General features: G+C 44.7%; 1 protein-coding gene across 2 annotated transcripts in view; it reads right to left on the bottom strand.

Annotated features, from left to right (window-relative positions):
• Window positions 1-11,898, bottom strand: part of RSPH14 (radial spoke head 14 homolog) — a 213,261-nt gene extending 201,363 nt beyond the window's left edge. Inside the window, exons 1-3 of one of the 2 annotated variants that reach the window (XM_075898001.2) lie at window positions 11,271-11,898; window positions 6,620-6,722; window positions 6,297-6,415 (exon numbers count right to left, since the gene is read on the bottom strand). In XM_075898001.2, the coding sequence (XP_075754116.2) occupies window positions 6,297-6,415; window positions 6,620-6,722; window positions 11,271-11,469 (421 nt within the window). In that variant the 5' untranslated portion in view covers window positions 11,470-11,898. The remainder of the gene's footprint in view (window positions 1-6,296; window positions 6,416-6,619; window positions 6,723-11,270) is intronic. The other variant, XM_075898002.2, reaches the window with a different exon arrangement.
• Window positions 11,899-20,319: the final 8,421 nt, after the last annotated feature.

Raw genomic sequence — 20,319 nt, 5'->3', positions numbered from 1 at the left:
CCCACTAGGCTTCTTTGCACCTCTATCCCCTGCAACCGAACTAAGCTGCTCACCCCTGCTGGTTCCCTGCACTTCCCCCAAAACCATCCCTCACAATCCAAGGAAGTGCAGCATCAGTTCCCTGCAGCCCCTCACAGCCCAGCTGAGCTGCCCGTCTGTTCCGTATGCCCTCCCCCATCCACCTCAGCCCAGCTGAGCCCTGCACTGGTTCCCTGTATGCCTCCCCCACAGCACAGCTGATCCCCGTTTCCCTGCACCTCCTCCAAGCCCCACAAAACTGCTGAGCCAAGAGCCGATTCCCTGTCCCTCCCTCCCCTTGAGTCTAGCCCCGGTTCCCGGCACTTCCCTCCTCCTGCAGACAAACTGAGCTCTGAGCTCCACACACACACACACACACACACACACACACACACACACACACACACACACACACACACACACACACACACACACACACACACACACACACACACACACACACACACACACACACACACACCACCCCACCCCACCGCCCAGCTCCCCAGACCTCTCCACTCTGCAACCCAGCTGAGCTCAGTTTCCTGCACCTTCCCCCAAACCATGTAGACATGCTGAGCCAGTGCTGATTCCCTGCCTCTGCCTTCCTCCCTCCCCTTGGCTGTGTCTACACTGGCACGATCTTGCGCCAAGCGGCCGCTCTTGCGCAAAAATCTGCTGCCTGTCTACACTGGCGGGGAGTTCTTGCGCAAGTACACTGACGTTCTCATGTATGAAATTAGAGTTTCTTGCGCAAGAACTACGAAGCTCCCGCTCAGGAATAACCCTTTTGAGCAACTATTCTTGCGCAAGAGGCCAGTGTAGACAGGCAACATGAATTTCTTGCGCAAGAAAGCCCTATGGCTAAAATGGTCATCGGCACTTTCTTGGACAAGAGAATGTCTACACTGCCATAGATGCTCTTGTGCAAAAGCACAGCTCGCACATGGAAGAGTGGATGTGTTCTTGCACAAGAACACTTGCGCAAGATTTTCTTGCACAGGAAACAACCAGTGAAGACAGACTGAGAGTTTCCTCACATGAGCAAAATGAATTTTGTGTTGTGCACCAGTATTGAGTTCATGTGGCTTGTTTGGATGTGCCACCCAAGTTATTAATAAATATTTTTAAACCTTTACCTTTTCCCTCTGCTGCCATGTCAGCTCCCCTGGTGCCTGCTGCCCCCCGACTCCTCACCCTCCTCTGCTGTCCTGACTCCTGCTCTTCCCACTGTCCTCAGCCCTCCTGCAACCTGCCCCCCTCCACCAGCCCTTCTCTCCCCCCTGTGCCCGCTTCTCCAGTAGCCCCACTCTGATCATGTGAGCTACCCCTCCTCATCCCCTTTTCTAACACCTCCCTCTACAAACTTGCCCTACCTCTCTCCTCTGATGGTGGTCCCTCTACTAGGCAGGTGTCTGCCCAGAATCCCCTGGCACCTGCACCTTCTCTTACCCCTGCACCCTCCTGGTGCCTCCCCCTTCCCTCACTTCCCCTGCCCCCTTTGTTCCATTTTTCCCTGATGCCCATCCCTTACCACCCTCTGCCCCCATTCCCCTCATGCCCCTCTGCCCTCTCACATGACTTGCTCCAACCCAGCCTTCCTCATGCCCACCCCTTCTTTCAAGCCTTCTCCCAGCACCTCCCCTTCTCTCCTCTAGCCCCCAATGCTCTTACCCTCTCCCCTCCCAGCATCACCCTGTCCCCCTCCCACTGACACCTCCTCTCCCCTCCTGCCCTTTTCCTCATTGTCTGTGCTTGGCCCCCTGCCATTTGTCTCTCCTCCACCCCTGTCCCTTTGGTGCAGTGGTCCCCAACCACTGGAGGTTGCTGGGCGCCAGGGGGTGTGGCCGTTCGCCCGCCGGGCGCCAGAGGGCGGGGACACTTGCACGCCCGGGGCTGGCGCCCCCTCCCAAGCGCCGCGAGTCTGGGGCCGGCGCCCCCCCAAGCGCCGTGAGCCCGGGGCCGGCGCCCCCCCCAAGCACCACGAGCTAAGGGCCGGTGCCCCCCCCAAGCGCCACGAGCCCGGGGCCGGCGCCCCCCCCAAGTGCCACGTGCCCGGGGCTGGCGCCCCGCCCCCACCCCAGAGCGCGGGCGGCCAATCTGCGGCGCTCCCGGGCCAGTGCTCACCTTCAGGGAAGGTTGCGCATGGCAGGGACAGGTCCAGGGGAGAGACGCTCTGGGGCCGGGATGGGAGGACGCACGCGCACGCGGGGTCGGGACCAGCTCCATGCTGGCTAGCCGGCTCTCTCTCTTTTTCAGAGGGGGCGGGGGAGCGCCGGATCTTCGTGGAACCCCTCGTTGTGCTCCGTGGAACCCCAGGGTTCCGCTGAGCACCAGTTGGGAAACACTGATCTAGACCATAGTTTCTGAAAGTGTTTCGTGGAATCACTCTCAGAAACACATTAACTGTCTGCCCTAGTTTGTTTATTTGCCGGCGCGCGACCACAGAGCCTCATGGCTCCCATTGGTTCCGTTTCATCCTTTGCAGCCCAGGGGAGCCGCCAGTAAATAAACAAACCTGGGCGGCCAGACAGGGAACTGGACTTGATGGTCTTTTGAGGTCCCCTCCAGTTCTGGTATTCTATGATTCTATGACTTTAGCAGAAATAAACACCTAAAGTGTTTATCCTACAATCCCAAACTGCCTCTTACACCTTGCTACTGCAGAAAGAATTATTCCTTCATTAGCTGCCAAATTTCCAGCTTCCCCCACCAATTTACACATTACAATTGTAATTCTGAATTTAAAGTTCTGCATTACACTGAAAATTTAGACAGCATAAAGTAAACTAAATTTAACATCAAGGATAATATGCTGATTGTATTATTCATTTACAGTCTTTATTCACTTTCATATTCCATTAGAAAATTATCTGAAGATGCCACAGAATCTCCAGATTGCTATACTGAAGTGGCAAAGAATTCCAGAGTTTTGCCTACAGAATAAGTCAGGCTGGTCTCCAAGTACACACGGCTTAGATCATGCATGCTAAAATTAGTGTTTTCTAGGGTTACCAACAGTATGGTATTACAAGAGACATCCCTTATATGTTCATCTCTATACTACAAGAATGGGAGTTGCTAAGTGCTACAGAAAACAGCAAGAAATAGCTCTGGCAAATGTAGGTGAGTAATGCTTACAATTGATGATGATGATGATAATGATATTGAGAGGCAAGACTGAGGTGAGATGCTAAGAAAACAGACCCTTATTTTTTAAATACAAAGTTGGTAACCCTAGTGTTTGCTGAGAAAATAACTTTCTTTGACATGCACCATATGTGTCACAGTTTCATACCTAAATTACAAAAAGAGCTTGTTCAAATGTTTGGTAGTGAAATATATACAGAAAACATACAGTATAGGTTGAAATTTTGAATGCATTTTTAGTTATTTGGATTAAAAATATTTACATTGCTAATGGACACACTTCCATTCGGCTTAACTCTTCCTTCATTCCATCCCTCCTTGGTCATATGTATACAGGTTTTTGCCTATTTGATCACTGTAACTGTCCTTGTAGTATTATCTAGCCTTGAGTTGTAAAATTTACATGTCTTTTGAGGACCCCATAAAGTGTATGATGATGCTTGTCTGTGTTGCCAAGTAGATCAACAACCTATTTTGTATTTTTCACTTTGTCTTTTATAAAAAAAAATAAAGTCATGAAAATAGTGCTGAATATACACTCTAAAGAAATGAAAACTACTCCACCTACATAGTTCAGATTCTGACAGGTGTATGTGGCTTGTGTTTTCCATGGATACTCCTATTGCTTCATCTTACTCTGAAACGGAGCTTAAGTCCTTGTTTATCCTAGTTGAAAGGTGGCACTCACACTCACCAGCTCCAATAAGGTTTATGACTGTGGGTAAGTCAGACATGTCTTCAAACCCACTGAAATCCTTGCCATAAAATATTCACGAATATTTTTCTAAAATGAAGATTGTAATACTGTTTACATTCAAACTTTTCTAATGGATAATCCTGCAGTAAATTCAGTAATAATAATAATTCATGCCATTTGAAAACACTTAACTTACAATATATGGCACACTATCATTATATTCTGCAGGACATTCCTGGCAGTATGGTTAAAAAACACTACATATGAAAAAGGTGTGATTTTCATAAATACTAAAGCCCTTTTTTATTGCTGTGGCAATGTAAAGTGTTTATGTAATTACATGTTAATGTCCATTTACGCTGCTGTTTGTTAGACCATCCTGCTCTGAAAAGCATCCTTGCCTTTAAGATTTCAATATACAGCCTCCTCCTGACTTACGAACCGGTTACGGACCAAGCAATTTGATGTAACTCGGTTCGTTCGTAAGTCGGACCCCACTGAGTTACATGTGACCGCGCTGTTCGTAAGCACAGATCGTGTTCGTAACTCGAGGTCTGCCATTTATGACAGCGTTGGTCGTAACTGCGAACGGTCATAAGTCAACCATTCACAACACAGGAACTGGCTGTACAGTCAGTTTTGAAGAACAGTCAGTCACAGGAAGAACAAAGGGACATTCTTGAAAATAAATGCACAAGTAATATGTTCAATTTTAGGTCTACTAGGCTTGATGGCAATTCTTAAAACCTATAATTCTGCTGTGAACCTAGTGGCATAATTTCTTCCTGTGACCTCTTCTTTTCTCATAAGTGCCTAAAAATGCTATTTAACATCCTGACTACTGAGCTAAATGAATGAGTACCCTACTAGATCAAGACATACAAAAAAAAAATCACACTGCAAGCCACCTTCTCATTAAATTTAAAAGTCTACACAGAATGACTGATAGAACAGAATAATGCAGAAAAAATGTTAAATTACTGTTCTTGAAAACCCTTTCATCAGATAGATATGTGATCTTCCATTTCTATGTGGTGATCACATAGAAATTGTTGTTTATCTTTGTTTTTCTCACTGGATTGTTTGGCTATATACTGATTTATTCACCTCTGATTTCACAATGGTCTGCACTCATGTACAAGCTTTTTTCTATAGTTCAAACCTGCTCACTCACCAATCTTTAAACATTCACTCAATCTCTTTTAAGCACCACTAACATAATGACAGTTTTCCACTTGAAATTTGGAATGTTTTCACTTGTGTCTTCATATAATTATTTTAAATGAACGTTTTCCATAGATTCTGTTGTACTTCTGAGCTGACAAAGAAATCAGTATTTTTAAAAAGTGAGGAAAAAAGACTAAAAATTAGGACCAAATCTTAAGGTAAAAAGACAGAATACTTTAACTATATAAATTTTTAGTTAAGAAAACATTTTAAAAGTATAATAAATTATCACACTATTGTCAGACAGATTCTTTGTATTGAACTGCTAGGGTTAAATTCTGCACTCCACTTCCTGAAAGATGCAGCCCAAAATGGTTGGTGGCAGGGCAAAAGTGCAGTCATGTTGCACCCTATGGATTCCAATTTCAAACTGCTATAGGGTTAGACACTACAACCCAGAACCCTGATGTGCGCTCCTTCTGCCACCAATATACTCCCTAATCAGGTCTTAAGAGTTGGGTGAAGGTGACATATTTATACAAAGGATTTGCACTGCCCTCGCACTGAGGAAATTTGCCCTGAGCTTCTCACATTTCTTGTATAGCCCCTATAAACAGCCAGAATAGCATATGGGAAATAGAATGGTAAACAAAGTCAGTCCCCTATTATTAAGAGAGAGGTATCCCCTGATAGGAAAAAAAATAAGGAATCTTTTTAGTGCAACATCATTCATCTGAATAAGAGTTTGCAAGATCAGCCCACAAAAGAAAAAAAGAACATGTTGCTATTCTCTGACACATTACAACAGAAACTCATGTTTCAACATAATCTGTGAACTAAGTGAGCTTTTATCTTTTAAAAGTAGGAATTCACTCTATTGCATAACCTACAAACAATTTTAATGTGAGAACAGCATCAACATGAAGTATAATTGTCCCTCACTCAAAAGAAGCAAGACATTGTTTTAAAGTCTTCAGATGAAACATAATGACAATTTACAAAAATAAAATGCCACACTAAGTAAAGAAAATAAGATCAGAGAGAATAAACAAAATTACTTCCCATGAATAAAATTTTAAGATAACTGAAAAAATTAAAGCTGTAAATTATTTTGGGAATAAGGTACATTCAGCTGTCTGCTTTAGCCTCCTTACATATTTAATCATTTGAAATGCATACTTAAATTAACCTAGAAAGATTAAGATGCCAATGTACCTTATGAATCCATATGAAATAAATAGTTTGAATTTTTAACAAATCCTACCTGTCGGCAATTCTGACATCATTTTAAATGCTCGGTGCATGTTTCTTCGGCAGATATCCTCTGGATCATTCAAGAGCTGGGACAGGGCAGGAATGACTCCATTTTCTATAAAACCATTCCTACAAACCAAAAGCTGGGTTTATGGTGGATAAATGCATAATAAAATTCATAAATCCTATCAATGTATAATAATCTCATTGACATTCTGTTCTAAACCTTGATGCAACTTGGAACAGAAACTGCTGCTGAATATTCTTCACTAAAACCTCAGCTACCCTCACCATTCTCCATTATCATCCCATAAACTCTGGGAATATACTTACCTGCCAACAGTATGAGTAGCCATTACATAAAGGACTTCAGTTGTTTTTTGTCGAACAGTGCTATCCTGGTCTAGAAGCAAATTTTTCAGGTTATCCAGGAATCCTGAGAGACAGAATAGATAATTTTTAACATTTTTTTTCTTAAGAGGTCGTATATTAAAATCACATTGATTGGGTCAAACTCTGGTTCTGACACATAGAGAAAGAAAGTGATTTCCAAAGCTGGAGATATACCACCAAAAAGGCTGCCCCACAAATACTCTCAACGTTGAAATGTCACAACTTTATTTTATGAGTTATTGCTGTAATGTTCATAAACAGCTAGCATTGCCAATGGCATGATTCAAAACCCAATGAAGATAATGGAAAGACTTAATTTCAGTGGGCACTGGATTAGGACATAAGCAATTAGGCTTCTATGTTCTACGCTAGCTAAGGTTCTAATCAGGCAAATATATTCTGCACAAGTGGGACTCCATGTGGATGTAAAGCCCCCCTGAAGTTTGTAGAAGTAAGTGTCCAACTGCACAGAAGTTATGCCGCTAAAACAGGGGTTCTCAAACCTTTTTGCTAAACCCTCTTTGAAGGGCTGTGATGACCAATCTCCTTCCCCGCCACACATCATACCATACTACAGATGGGTGGCAGGTATCAGAGACTGGGGAAGCTGTGCCTCTCCAAACAGCCAGGCCTGGCCTGGCCCCACCCATACTCTGCCTCCAAAGCCTCTATGTAGCTCCCCTTGTGCAGTGGCTCTGGGACTGAGGCCACATCACATAGCTCTGGGTTCTGGGGGTGGGAGCACTAAAAAAGCAGAGCAATAGGCACAAGAGGCAAAGCTGGGGGCTAGCATTCCCAGCCAGCAGTTCAAGCTCCACTCATGATGCCACTTTTATGTCTGCACTACTGCTAGTAGTGGTGCTGCTTTCAGAGTTGGGTGCTCAACCAGCTGCCACAATCTGTGACACCCAGTTTGAGAAATGCAGCACTTAAGTCACTGGAGATACTCATGTGATAAAAACTAAGAACATGTGTGTTTGCAGTATTGGGGCATAAATATATGCCTTAACTTTCTTCAAAGATAGCCTAAGGAGAAGTTATGTGAAGAAGAAATGAACTTAATTTCCTTCTTGACAATAGATTTATTAGTCCATTATTGATTGGAGATGGAGGACATGCAGTTCACCTGGTAGCAAGGGCAGAATATGAGTCTTACATTAACTTTGCAATCATGGGAGATTAAAAAATAACTTGACAGGTTCCAAAGGTAATGACCAGTATACTTGGCTGAAGAAAATACCAGCAGAGATGGACTTCAAGAATAGCAATGGGGAATGGAGATCAGAAATGGTGGCAGAACTAAGGCATATTCCTTCCTTAGTTTAAGATAAACTAGCTATATGTATGCAGAAACCAGAGTGTAAGAAAATGCATAAAAGACTGAATTTAATGGAATTGTGCCAGAGCTGAATTGGGCTTTGTTTATGGTTATGGTTTTTTGTTTGTTTTTAATTTACTATTATAGCAGGAACTCAACCGGGTCACACCAGGGGAAAATATCAATCCAAATCTTGGGAAAACAGGTACTAAGATACAATTTCGATGATGTTCCAATTTTTCCATTCATGTGCAGAATTAATTTTATTATACGCACCAAATCATCAAGGTACTATGTGTATGAGCACCACCAGTAGAAACGACAAACATATACCAAAAGGACAATTACTTCCACCAAGGAAGGTTAGGCATTGTAGAACTATTACTCAAAGAATAAGATTTAAGTGTAAGAGAGAAATAAAAATTATGAAATGCAAAGACCAAAAAAATTCAAATAAAAATACTTTCAAAGAATAAAATTACTTCGAAAATATGTGCATTGCAGGAAATATCAAGCAGTAACAATAATAATAATGCAAGTATGTGTTGGGAGGGGAGTGTGAAAGACAGTGTATATGTGCGTATGGCAAAGTGTGTGTGAGAGATATGGCATGACACAAAGGGCTTGTCGGTATGACAGGGTGGATCGATGCTGCAGTGACTGATCCAGTAGTGGTTAGTTTAGCTGATCTAGTGAAGACCTGCTAAATTGACTAGCACTTACCCTCCCACCAATGAGTAAGGAGAGTTGATGGGGGAGTTTCTTCTGTCAACTCAGCACAGCGTGGACTCTGCAGTAAGTATATCTAAACTACGTCAACTCAACTTACACTACTAATGTAACTCAAATTCTTCAGGGAGCAGCTGAGTTGCTCTGTACAGGATAAACTTAAAAAACAACAAATAGTCTAGTAGCCCTTTAAAGACTAACAAAACATGTAGAAGGTATAATGAGCTTTCCTGCACACAGCACACTTCTTCAGATGACCAGAGTGTTGGATGTCCAGAACTAAAATAAATAGGAGAGAAAGGGGGGAGGAAAAGGAAAAAAAAATGGGAGGGAGAGAAAACAAGAAGAGGAAGTGGGTATAAAAATATCAAGGGAAAAGCCGAGCTGGAATGTAACAGGAAAAACAGTCTATAAGTACCTAAAGACTGGATAGTCAAAAGAGGTAGATAAGAGCCATTGGTATGCAATAGAGAAGAAGAGTACTAACACCAAATACGATTGTATGGCTTATATTAGTGTTTCCCAAATGGTGCTCTGTAGAACCCTAGGGTTCCATGAAGTGAAAATAAGGGTTCTGCGAGAAAATTCCATTACAATAACATTTTATGATTTAAAAATAATAATAATAATAATAATATGTGATTTTTGTTTTTAAAAATGTGCAATTAAACTAAATGTTGATCTCAAGAACAGTTGTGCAGGAGGGCTTATTCCTGAGCGGGAGCATCATAGTTCTTGCACAAGAAGCAATGATTTCACAAGTTAGAAGTCAGTGTTCTTGCGCAACAACTCCCCGCCACTGTAGACAGGCAGCATGTTTTTGCGCTAAAGCAGCCGCTTTGGCGCAAGATCGCACCAATGTAGACACAGCCTATGTGAGAAATAGACATGGGTTGCCCCTTTAAGTAAGTTGCCCTTTTAAGTAGCTGGCCACCCAAAGCAGCCACAGCTGCAGCCACTAGCAAGCTCCCGGTTTCACTCCAGATCCCTGACGTCTCCCCACTCCCAACTCTGCATGCCCAGGGTACAGGGGTGGGGGCTTGAGGAAGGGAGACACCCAGATATTTGCGCCTGCCTCCTCCCAACTCCCTTCACTCTCTCCATCTGCATAAGAAGCAGGAAGCTCCAAGCAAGCAGAAGGCAGGAGCAACATGGCAGAAGGGGGAGGGGCACCTAAAAAGTGCAAGATTTTGATAGTCTGCTGGGCAGCTTCAGGGCCACACAGCTTAAAGGTAGTTTAGATTAATATTTATTTTATTCTATATGTTTAAAGGTTTTTCAGTGCATAGACCCAAGTCCTGCAATGTGAACTGTTGGTTAAGCATTCTGCACAGGTGGGACTTGTGATGGATGCAAACATTTGACCCATGTGCCAACTGCACAGAACAGCGTGGATGCTTGGGGACTCAGAGAACAATAGTCCCACCTTCAGACACACAGCAGAAAGAAAATTTAAATGACCTACAAAGAAAAAATAGTGGGTTGATGCCCTGTTTTCTTGCTTCATGCTTGTCTGAATGGTTTTTCTTTTTCAAGGCAATTTTTATTATGGTTTACTTTTTTACATTATTAGAAAGTCAGGCCTCCCTTACTTTGTGTCTCCTGGAAAGCTCATTCACTAAAAGAAAACTTGTGGGATTAAGATAATAGAGATCTGAGATCCCCTGCAATTTAAAGTCTAATCAATGGACAAGGGAAGTCTTTTTCAGCTGGGCTACTTACAACTTTAAAAAAAAATGCTAAACCGAGGAATCTTGAGTCATGATGTTCCTTGTATTTCTAAGTTTAAAAACAAGAAGGAATAAAATGAACAAACCTTCACAGGGCTCTTGTACATAATAAAGAAACAAACAGTACTTTACCCCATCTCCCAGTATGTCTACACAGCAAAGTTATTTCAGGATACCAGAGGTATTCTGAAATAGCTACCCTACGTCTTTTGAACATGACTACTATTTTGAAATATATTGGATGCACTATTTCACCATGCCTATAAACCTCATTGTACAAGGAGTAAGGGACGGCTCGAAATAGCACTATATTCCAAAATCTGGTGCTGTGTAGACAGCGCCAAATGACGAAATAAGCTATTTCGAAATACACTCGAAATAAGTTAGGTGGCTCATTTGGGCTGTGTCCAGACTCAGGGGTTTTTTTCGGGAAAAGTAGCCTTTTTCCGAAAAAACTTCCCCTGCGTCTAGACTGCAGCCGCGTTCTTTCGAAATTAAATCGAAAGAACGCGGCTTTTCTTTCGACGGCGGTAAACCTCATTTCACGAGGAAGAACACCTTCTTTCGAAAGTGCTGCTTTCGAAAGAAGGCGTTCTTGAATGTAAATAGGGCTTCTTCGAAAGAGAGCATCCAGACTCACTGGGTGCTTTCTTTCGAAAAAGCGGCTTGCTCTTTCGAAAGTTCCGCGTGCAGTCTAGACGCTCTCTTTCGAAAGAGGCTTGCACTCTAGACATAGCCTTGGCGTTGAGGGTGCTGTGTAGGCACGCTGGAGGGGCGGGTATCCCGGGCCGCTGCGGCACCCGGCATCACTTACCGAGTTGTACTGCTTGGTAGACATTCTCGGGGTCATGCACCAGGTCGCACAGGGCCATCAGTGCCCTCTGCCGGGTCAGCAGCTCTGGGGACTGTAACTCCTCATTCAGCTTAGGAAGGGCCCTCTCCCCAAACGCAATGGGGGCTTTGGTGGGGTCGATGTCAGGAGGCAGCTTAGCGGAGATGCGAGCATGGGCCATGCTGCAGGGCTGGGGGGGGGCTCCCCTCTAGTGTGGAGACACCCCAAAAGTCAATCTCCCAGCGGGGGGGGGCTGAAGCACGGGGGGGGGTCTCCTGCCTGCCAGCTGCACTCAGCCCCCAGCCTTTGGGGGCACTGGCACCCCCCTTGATTTCTGCCTCGGCTGGAGGGTCTCAAGCCAAAAACGAAGCAAGATCGCCCCGGGGGCAGGCTTACAGCGGGGGGGGGGCTGCTCCCCGCCCCCCAGAGAGGGCTCCACACGGCACGACGGGGCGGGGGGGGGCGCTTCCGGGGAACCCCGCAGCCGCGCGCTCGGGAAGCGGCCCGCGAGCTTTTTAAAAAAAAACCAACAGCCAATCCCGCCCCCCCCTCTCTCGGCGCCAAGCCCACAGGCCGCGCCGGGCCCCTTCGTAGCCGCCGCCGGCGCTGGTTGCCAAGCAACGGCAACGCGCTCTGCGTACGCTGGCTTCTGTGGATAGGTCACAGCGCGGGGAGGCCGGGCTACCGTAGCTGCGCAAACAGCGCGGCTCGAGCATTCTCCGCTGGCTGCCCAGCGGAGCCAGCGCTGGTGACGTAGTTGGTGAATAGGAACCCGGGGCCGCTAGTAGCGTGGGTGCTGAGAGCCCTGGCAGGGCGTGCTTTTCAGTCCTCAGGGGAAAGTCCCCCCTACCCCCCAGCTGCCCCAGTGGGTGGAGCTTGCGGGCGTTGTTAACTATCTCCCTCACCCCTCCCCCCCCCCCCCCCCCCGCATGGTCTGGGGTTCATTGTCTGAAATCTTCAAAGCCATGGCCTAGGTCTGCTTCTCTGCTAGTCACTCCCTTTGCACCCTGCCCGCTGTGCTCCCTGCAGCCCGCTGCCATGCACAGGCTGCGGGGCTGTCGCAGAGGCCAGAGTTCGGCTGGCTTGCATGCTTTCCCTCACACGCACTCTGTGGCTGTGTCTAGACGGGCCATTTTTTCCGGAAAATCAGCCGCTTTTGCGGAAAAACTTGCCAGCTGTCTACACTGGCCGCTTGAATTTCTGCAAAAGCACTGACTTCCTACTGTAAGAAATCTGTGCTTCTTGCGGAAATACTATGCTGCTCCTGTTCGGGCAAAAGTCCCTTTTGCGCAAAGCTTTTGCGCAAAAGGGCCAGTGTAGACAGCTCAGATTTGTTTTCCACAAAAAAAGCCCCAATCGCAAAAAATGGCGATTGGGGCTTTTTTGCGGAAAAGCGCGTCTAGATTGGCACGGATGCTTTTCCGCAAAATGTGCTTTTGCGGAAAAGCATCCATGCCAATCTAGATGCTCTGTTCCGAAAATGCTTTTAATGGAAAACTTTTCCGTTAAAAGCATTTCCGGAAAATCATGCCAATCTAGATGCAGCCTGTCACACCTCCTCTATCTAGCTATGAGAGAGAGAGAGAGAGAGAGAGAGAGAAAAAAAATACACATTAGGACACTGTGTACTAGGGGAGAAAAACCATAGCCTGTATAAAGATTAAAGTATCAGGCGGAAGGATGGGAAAAGAGAAGAAAGAGGTTTATTTACAAAATAATTATATTTAGGGTGGTAATGAAAAAAAAAATATTTACCTGTATTATTTGTAAGTTATTATATTGAACTTGAACTATTTCAGACTGTCAGAATGCAGGGATATTGCACAGTGATTGACCTATAGCAGTACTCTTATGTCTCTTTTATGCCTCTTTCTGCACTCTAGGGCTGACATTATTCCAAAATAACAAAGAGCTTGTCTACACAGCAAGGCATTATTTTGAAATAATGTCAAGATGGAGGACTTCTTACTCCGACTTCTGTAACCCCTATTTTACAAGTAGTAAGGGAAGTCGAAGGAAGAGTGTGTAGACAGCGCCAAAAAACAAATTAAGCCATTTCGACTTTCATTATGCAATTGACGTAGCTCAAGTTACATAGTTTAATTCCACTTCAGTCCTGCTGTGTAGACATATGCTGGCTGATGAGTATGGGTTTCCATAATTATGTTAAGATTATTTCTCAATAGCTAAATGGTATGCAGATTCCTGTTTTCTGAACATATATGCATTACTATCCCACTATTATTCAAGTGTCTCCTGTAGGTTTAAAGAACTGTACAAGCCCAATATTCTGTGATTTTATAATAAAAAGAACAATACAAAAAAACTCAGCAGATGGTTAAAGCATTTTAATCCCTGGGGCTACGTCTAGACTGGCATGATTTTCATTTGCGGAAAAGAGCATCTAGATTGGCACGGATGCTTTTCCACAAAAGCACTTTTTGCAGAAAAGCGTCCGTGCCAATCTAGACGCGGTTTTGCGCAAGAAAGCCCCAATCGCCATTTTTGCCATCGGGGCTTTTTTGCGCAAAACAATTTTTAGCTGTCTACACTGGCCCTCTTGCGCAAAAACATTTCCGGAAAAGGGCTTTTGCCCAAATGGCAACATCAAAGCATTTGTGCAAGAAGCACTGATTTTGGACAGTAGAACATCAGTGCTTTTGCGCAAAATCAAGTGGCCAGTGTAGATAGCTGGCAAGATTTTGTGCAAAAGCGTGTGCTTTTGCGGAAAAAATTGCCAGTCTAGACGCAGCCCCTCTGTATGTAAGAAAGTAAAAGTGGGTAAGTGTCTGTGATCAAATATGCGTAGCAGAAGAACTTATTTGATTTAACCAACTCTGCTTGCATCATACGAAACACCCATGAGAATTAGCACTGTCTTGTGTTTGTCTTCCTCATATAGATAGCTCCATGGAAATCAACAGGACACCTCTTTTGAATAGTAAGTAAGATTTACACCCTGCTTCTTCTTACCTTTAAGGATAGATTTTTTTTTATTGACTTCAGTTGGAGCAGAATAGGATCTCTGGCCTTTTAGGTAAAAATATTTATTTAATTTTGTTAAAGCTTTTTTTGCACCTGAAACAATTAGTGAAATGATTTCTCAGCATACAGCCTTTTAAGAGAGGAGGAAATTTCAGGCATATCAATAAAATGAGGGAAGTCTATTTTTATCAAACCTATTCTTCTACGAGTCTTTGAAGCTCTGAAGGCATGAAATGGCTATTATTGGCTTCCTGACCTTATGAAAATGACACTATGTGATGCTGGGCAAACCTAAGATATATAGGTTTGCCCGGGCACTTATTAATGGATTTAAAAGTGACTGTGCTCTTACAAAGAAATTTCAAAAACCAGCTGGAGAAAAAACTGCAGAACTTGCCTTCATATGCAAATTTGGCACATTTGACCAAAGGTTTGAGCAAAGACTTAAACTGGATGGACTGTTATATTCAACACCCAAATGACATCAAAAGCTAAGTATCAGGCACTTGCAATACACTCTATTAGTCTCATTTAGCACAGACACTGTAGCTGGCAAGATTTTTTTTCTCCTTTCCCTCCCCATCTCCCCTTTTTATGCTATTTATTTGTACCTTTGGACCCCTTGCTCCGTTCATCTGAAGAAGTGGGTTGTGCTCACAAAAACTCATGATGCTATATACATATTTTTCTTAGTTGCTAAGGTGCTTGTCGACCTTTAGTTGTTTTTTAATTTTTTTTCAGTTACAGATTAACATGGCTACCCCACTGAGACTGAGATATGTAGTAATGATTATTTTGATTCACTGGTTTGTCAACATCCCTCATGCCTTTTTTTATCACGTCATAGAAATAAAACAGTTCAAGAAAAAAAATTGATGGAGCCAAATACTTGAAAAAGATCCAACTATTGTTTTCATATAGTTGAGGGATAGAACCTAAAATTAAAATCTATAAAGGGCACTGTTATGAGGGAATGCTAGTTAATCTTTCTAGAATAAGATTGATGATATAAAAACAAAAGAATTGTTAAATAATTAAAATAAATATAAAATTATGCTTTCCATTAGACATACATTGCTGCTCTTCACCTATTCAGGGTTTTAGGCATGTGGTTTTATCTTCTGTATAAATCTACTAATCATACTCCCCATCTCTGGGCCATGCCCACTTTTGTTCCTTCCGATTCCTCTCCAGAGACCCACCACTGATATGACATCTAGATTATGTGGGGATTATTTCCACTGTACAATGTTTACACTTGGTGAACCTTACACATCCATATGAGTGGCTTCAAGACTTGCCTCTGTTTTTCAGTACCATCTCACAGCATTATGCAAAGGTTTAAAATTTGATAGCATGGTAGGCAGGAGGCAGATGTCATTGTAGTGCTGATTACCTCAATGCCAGGGAGCTCTGGGTTCTCAGGTAACCGAGACATGTTCTGGCATCAGGGAAAATCAGATGTTTAAAAATTATTCCCCCCCTCCTCACAAAGCAGTTAATATTCATGCCCATGAGCTAATTTTCTCTATGGAGGTGTACCAGCTATTCTAATCAAAGTTCTTAGACAGGATTTTACAAAGACAATGGCAGGATCAATGTCAAGACAAAAGAATAGATCCAGGTTGATCATTGAAATCCACAGTGGCAAACTTTATTACCATTAAAAAGGTTTTCAAGAAAACATACTTTATTAATCTCAGAATCTGGGAGCAAATTGTCCAGTAAACAGGTTAGTCTTTTACTGTGTGTTAGAAACTCATGGAGTGTGCACTTGTGGAGTTTCCTCCAACTTTCACTGGGATGTGGGCTCTTTCCTTTGCAGAATGAGAAGGAAGCATCATGAATAACCTGCAGCCCTCCCAAAATCCACATCCCTACAAAGAACCTGTGCCTCCAATTTCTCTTCTTCCCTACCACCTTGCAATCCTGGGCTTCAGGAGTAACAGGCAGCATTAACAGACAGCATTAATCTCATTTTTCTGAAGGATGTTGAAGAGAAAAATGGAGAATAACTGGCCTACCAGACTTAAATTCCCTCTTCATCCATTGAGTCTACTTTACATTGAATACTGATAAAGGTATTTCTGTAGCACTGATGGAAATGGGGGATACTAACATGAAGGCAGTCCGTCTCTTCTCTTCCTCTATAATAGGGGTGGGGAACCTTTTTTGGGCCAGGGGCCGCTGACCCACTGAAAAAGCAGTCGAGGGCTGAGTGTTGTGGGGAGGCAGCGGGGGAGGGAGGTGGGAGTGCCATCATGGGCTCCCCAATGATGCGGGAGGCCATAAGCCTCAGGGGCCAGATCTAGGCAACCCAGAGGCTGCAGCTGGCTCTTGGTCCTTAGGTTCCTCACCCCTGCTCTATGACAAGGTCACGTCCAACTCTGTAGGCAGGGGATATGATATGGGCCTTAACAGAGATCTCAGGTTATAGCCAGTTTTCGTTTTCTTATTTTCCTCAGTGGTTTTGGGCAGCCTTGTATTTTTTAAACCATTATGCATAGTCCTTCATTTCACAGATAATTTATTGATTTACTTTTGGGGGGAGTGGGACTGAAGCATGAGAAAAGTAAATACACTGGGTACTAACCAAGACAACCTGTGTATTTAAATTGGTTACCTAGGTCCCTATTGGACTTTGGGTTCATTGAGAGTGGTATTGATTTTTTTTTTATTATTGTTCCTTTTGTGAAATGGCTCTAAGAGACAAGCAGTGACTCAGCCTATGTACATGGGGCAATTGTTTACATGCTTAGGATGTTCCAGAACAGAAAATAGAGGATGGTTAAGGAAGCAACTCACATGATGGGACTGTCACCCAGACCCAGGCTGTAACATTTTTATTCAGATTTTAAATTATTAGTTTAAAATGTCAAGATCTATCCCCATTAGCCACAAAGAGGCCTTAAATGCAGAGGTTCAAATTCTTTATAGATTCCAAGGCTAGAAGGCACAATTGTGATTATGGAGATTGACCTGCTTGTATAACAAAGGCCATACATCTCCTCCCAAATAATTACCAGAACAGATCTTTTTGAAAAACAACCCGTCTTGATTTTAAAATTGCCAGTATGTAGGCTCTCCCATGACCCTTGATAAATTGATCTCAGCGTGTGCACACACAGGTAGGCTAATTTACTTCTCTAAGATTGATGATTCATATGCATAAAACAACCTGAATTTAGCCCAAGGCCATAAAACTGATTACATCCCAACTTTTCTAGATGATCCACTGACAGCAAACCCTGGGCTCTTGTTTGTTTTTGCAATATGCTTTTATTCACATGAATGATTTAAAATATTTAAAAGTAACTGCACACAATAGAGAACAAAGCACAGGTTGTAGGTACCAGATTAGAACATATATCTGTGTAATAGTCACTGTGTATAGTCTGAAAAAATCATTGTAGTTCCTTAATTTTTAATTGTAAATTCATGTGCCACTTTGTAAGGGGGCATCTACACTGCAACATTAGCTCAGAATAAGATACTCAATTTGAGCTGTGCACATTGCATATCTCATTTCAATCTAATTATGAAATAGCTTATTTCATAGCTCCAATCTTATGAAACAGAAATAGCTTAGCTGTCTTCCAGTGCCAAATTTTGAAATAAACCACTACTCTGAAACATTCCTAAACCTGCATAGAATGAGGGTTACAGAGACGTCAGAATAGCAAGCCCACTAAATTTTGAAATAATGGTCTTGCTCAAAAGACACCGAATAGCTATTTTGAGATACCAGAAGTATCCCAAACTTGCGCCGCTGTCTAGACGTACCCTAAGGTAGTGATCCAAGTTGGATTGTGCCTCTAGAGTTTGTTCCATGACTGTCAGGCTGGACTCTAAGGGCTCATCTAGACTATGGGAAACGGTTGAAAGAAGATATGCAAATTCCACGGGAAAGTAGTTAAGATTCAGCTTTTTCGGCGAACGCCCCCCCCCCCCCATCAAAAAGCCTCTCTTCCTCAAAAAAGGAGGATTATGCTGCTTTTCGACAAGGGGGGTTCGCCAAAAAGCCGCTTCTTAACTACTTTAACTTTCAAAAGCTCCACTTTCGAAAGTGCAATCAGAAGAAGATATGCAAATTCCCGCGGAATTGCATATCCTCTTTTGACTGTTCCCCGTAGTCTAGATGAGTCCTAAGACTGACAAATAGAATGTAGGAGATTTCTTTTATTCACAACTAGCTGGACTTACCTGGCATTGCCCGGGAAACCGAAGTAACAACCGAAGAAAAACAGAAGCTGGTCCTGACAGCCTACAGCCACACCGCAGCTGCCAGTGCCTGACATCTGGCCGTTATGGAAGACCCCCATGCTTTTCTACTGCTGCATAAAGCAAAATCTCTGACTCAAGAAAGAAGCATTGCAATGTTGAGAATCAGAGCTATTTGACTTGGCAAACTGAGATACAACAGTCACAATAGAAACTGTTTCTGTTTTCTTCCCATGTCGTGAGTCTTGGGGCCGTTAAAAGCGCAGTGGAAGGGAGAGCCCCCAAATCACCATGGCTTGTTTCCCCACCATTGCTGGAAGCGTATGGAGGCCCCTCTTCAACAGTGCAATGTTTTGCTTCCTATCAGATGGTATTTTTGCTAATTATCCTTGTAGAAGCTCATGGTTTTTTTGGTAGGGAAGTAGGGGATAGGCATGCTGGGTCTGCAGATTCTCATCCAAGAGCTGAGTATAGGGATGCCTCAATCTATGGGGCTGGCCCTACTGAATCTGAGAGATTTCACCTCGAACTCTTCTCTCATCTTTTTTGATGAAACTATTAATCAACTACCTGAGCCTGCTGACACCTCTATAGCCCCTCCTCCAACACCACCCCCTTGACCAGCTGCCCCTCCCATGGACTGCATCTCTCACCACCCCCCACTCCCAGGATCATCCAGTATCAAACCCAGGACCAGTGCCCAGATTTGAGGGATCCCCCCGCCTTGGATTAATTTCTCACCCACCCCAGCATCATCCAGTGCTGCCCCTTGGGCCAGTGCTCCTCAAAGGAGACCTGCCCTCCGCCATGGGCTTCATTTCTCACTCATTCTCTGCAGGATTGTTCAGCCCCACTTCCTTCATCCCCCTACAATCCTGCCCTCCCCCCACTCACCTCCAACAGTCCAGCCCCACCCACCACAATCCTGCCCTCCCGCCACTCACCCCCAATGGTCCAGCCCCACCCACCACAATCCTGCCCTCCCCCCACTCACCCCCAATGGTCCAGCCCCACCCACTACAATCCTGCCCTCCCCCCACTCACCCCAATGGTCCAGCCCCACCCACCACAATCCTGCCCTCCCCCCACTCACCCCCAATGGTCCAGCCCCACCCACTACAATCCTGCCCTCCCCCACTCACCCCAATGGTCCAGCCCCACCCACCACAATCCTGCCCTCCCCCCACTCACCCCCAATGGTCCAGCCCCACCCCCACCCCACAATCCTGCCCTCCTCCCACTCGCTCCCAATGGTCCAGCCCCACCTCCCACAATCCTGCCCTCCCCCCACTCACTCCCAATGGTCCAGCCCCACCCCCACAATCCTGCCCTCCTCCCACTCGCTCCCAATGGTCCAGCCCCACCCCCCACAATCCTGCCCTCCCCCCACTCACTCCCAATGGTCCAGCCCCACCCCCCACAATCCTGCCCTCCCCCACTCACTCCCAATGGTCCAGCCCCACCACCCACAATCCTGCCCTCCCCCACTCGCTCCCAATGGTCCAGCCCCCCCAGACCAGCTCGCCCCCCAACGATCCATCCCCCCCAGTCCTGCATAGTCCTTCATTTCACTGACGTGTTCCCCAACAATCTAGCCCTCCTCCAATCCTGCCTTCCCCCCCACTCGCTCCCAATGGTCCAGCCCACCCAGACCAGTTCTACCCTCCATTAATTCCCTTCCTCCCTCCACTCTCACATCCAGGTCCCCGATGCGCCTCCTTCCAGACATTTTTTCAAAGTGGCAGCTGAGTGGTAACACCAGCCCCGCCCTCTCCGCCTAAAACGAGCCCCAGCAGCAACTCACCCGCCCATTGGTCAGCCGCTG

The sequence above is a fragment of the Pelodiscus sinensis genome, chromosome Z (assembly GCF_052426305.1).
Source record: "Pelodiscus sinensis isolate ZL-2025 chromosome Z, ASM5242630v1, whole genome shotgun sequence".
NCBI lineage: Eukaryota > Metazoa > Chordata > Testudines > Trionychidae > Pelodiscus > Pelodiscus sinensis.
The sequence above is the reverse complement of the archived record's forward strand: the minus strand, read 5'-3'. Positions and strand labels throughout refer to the sequence as shown.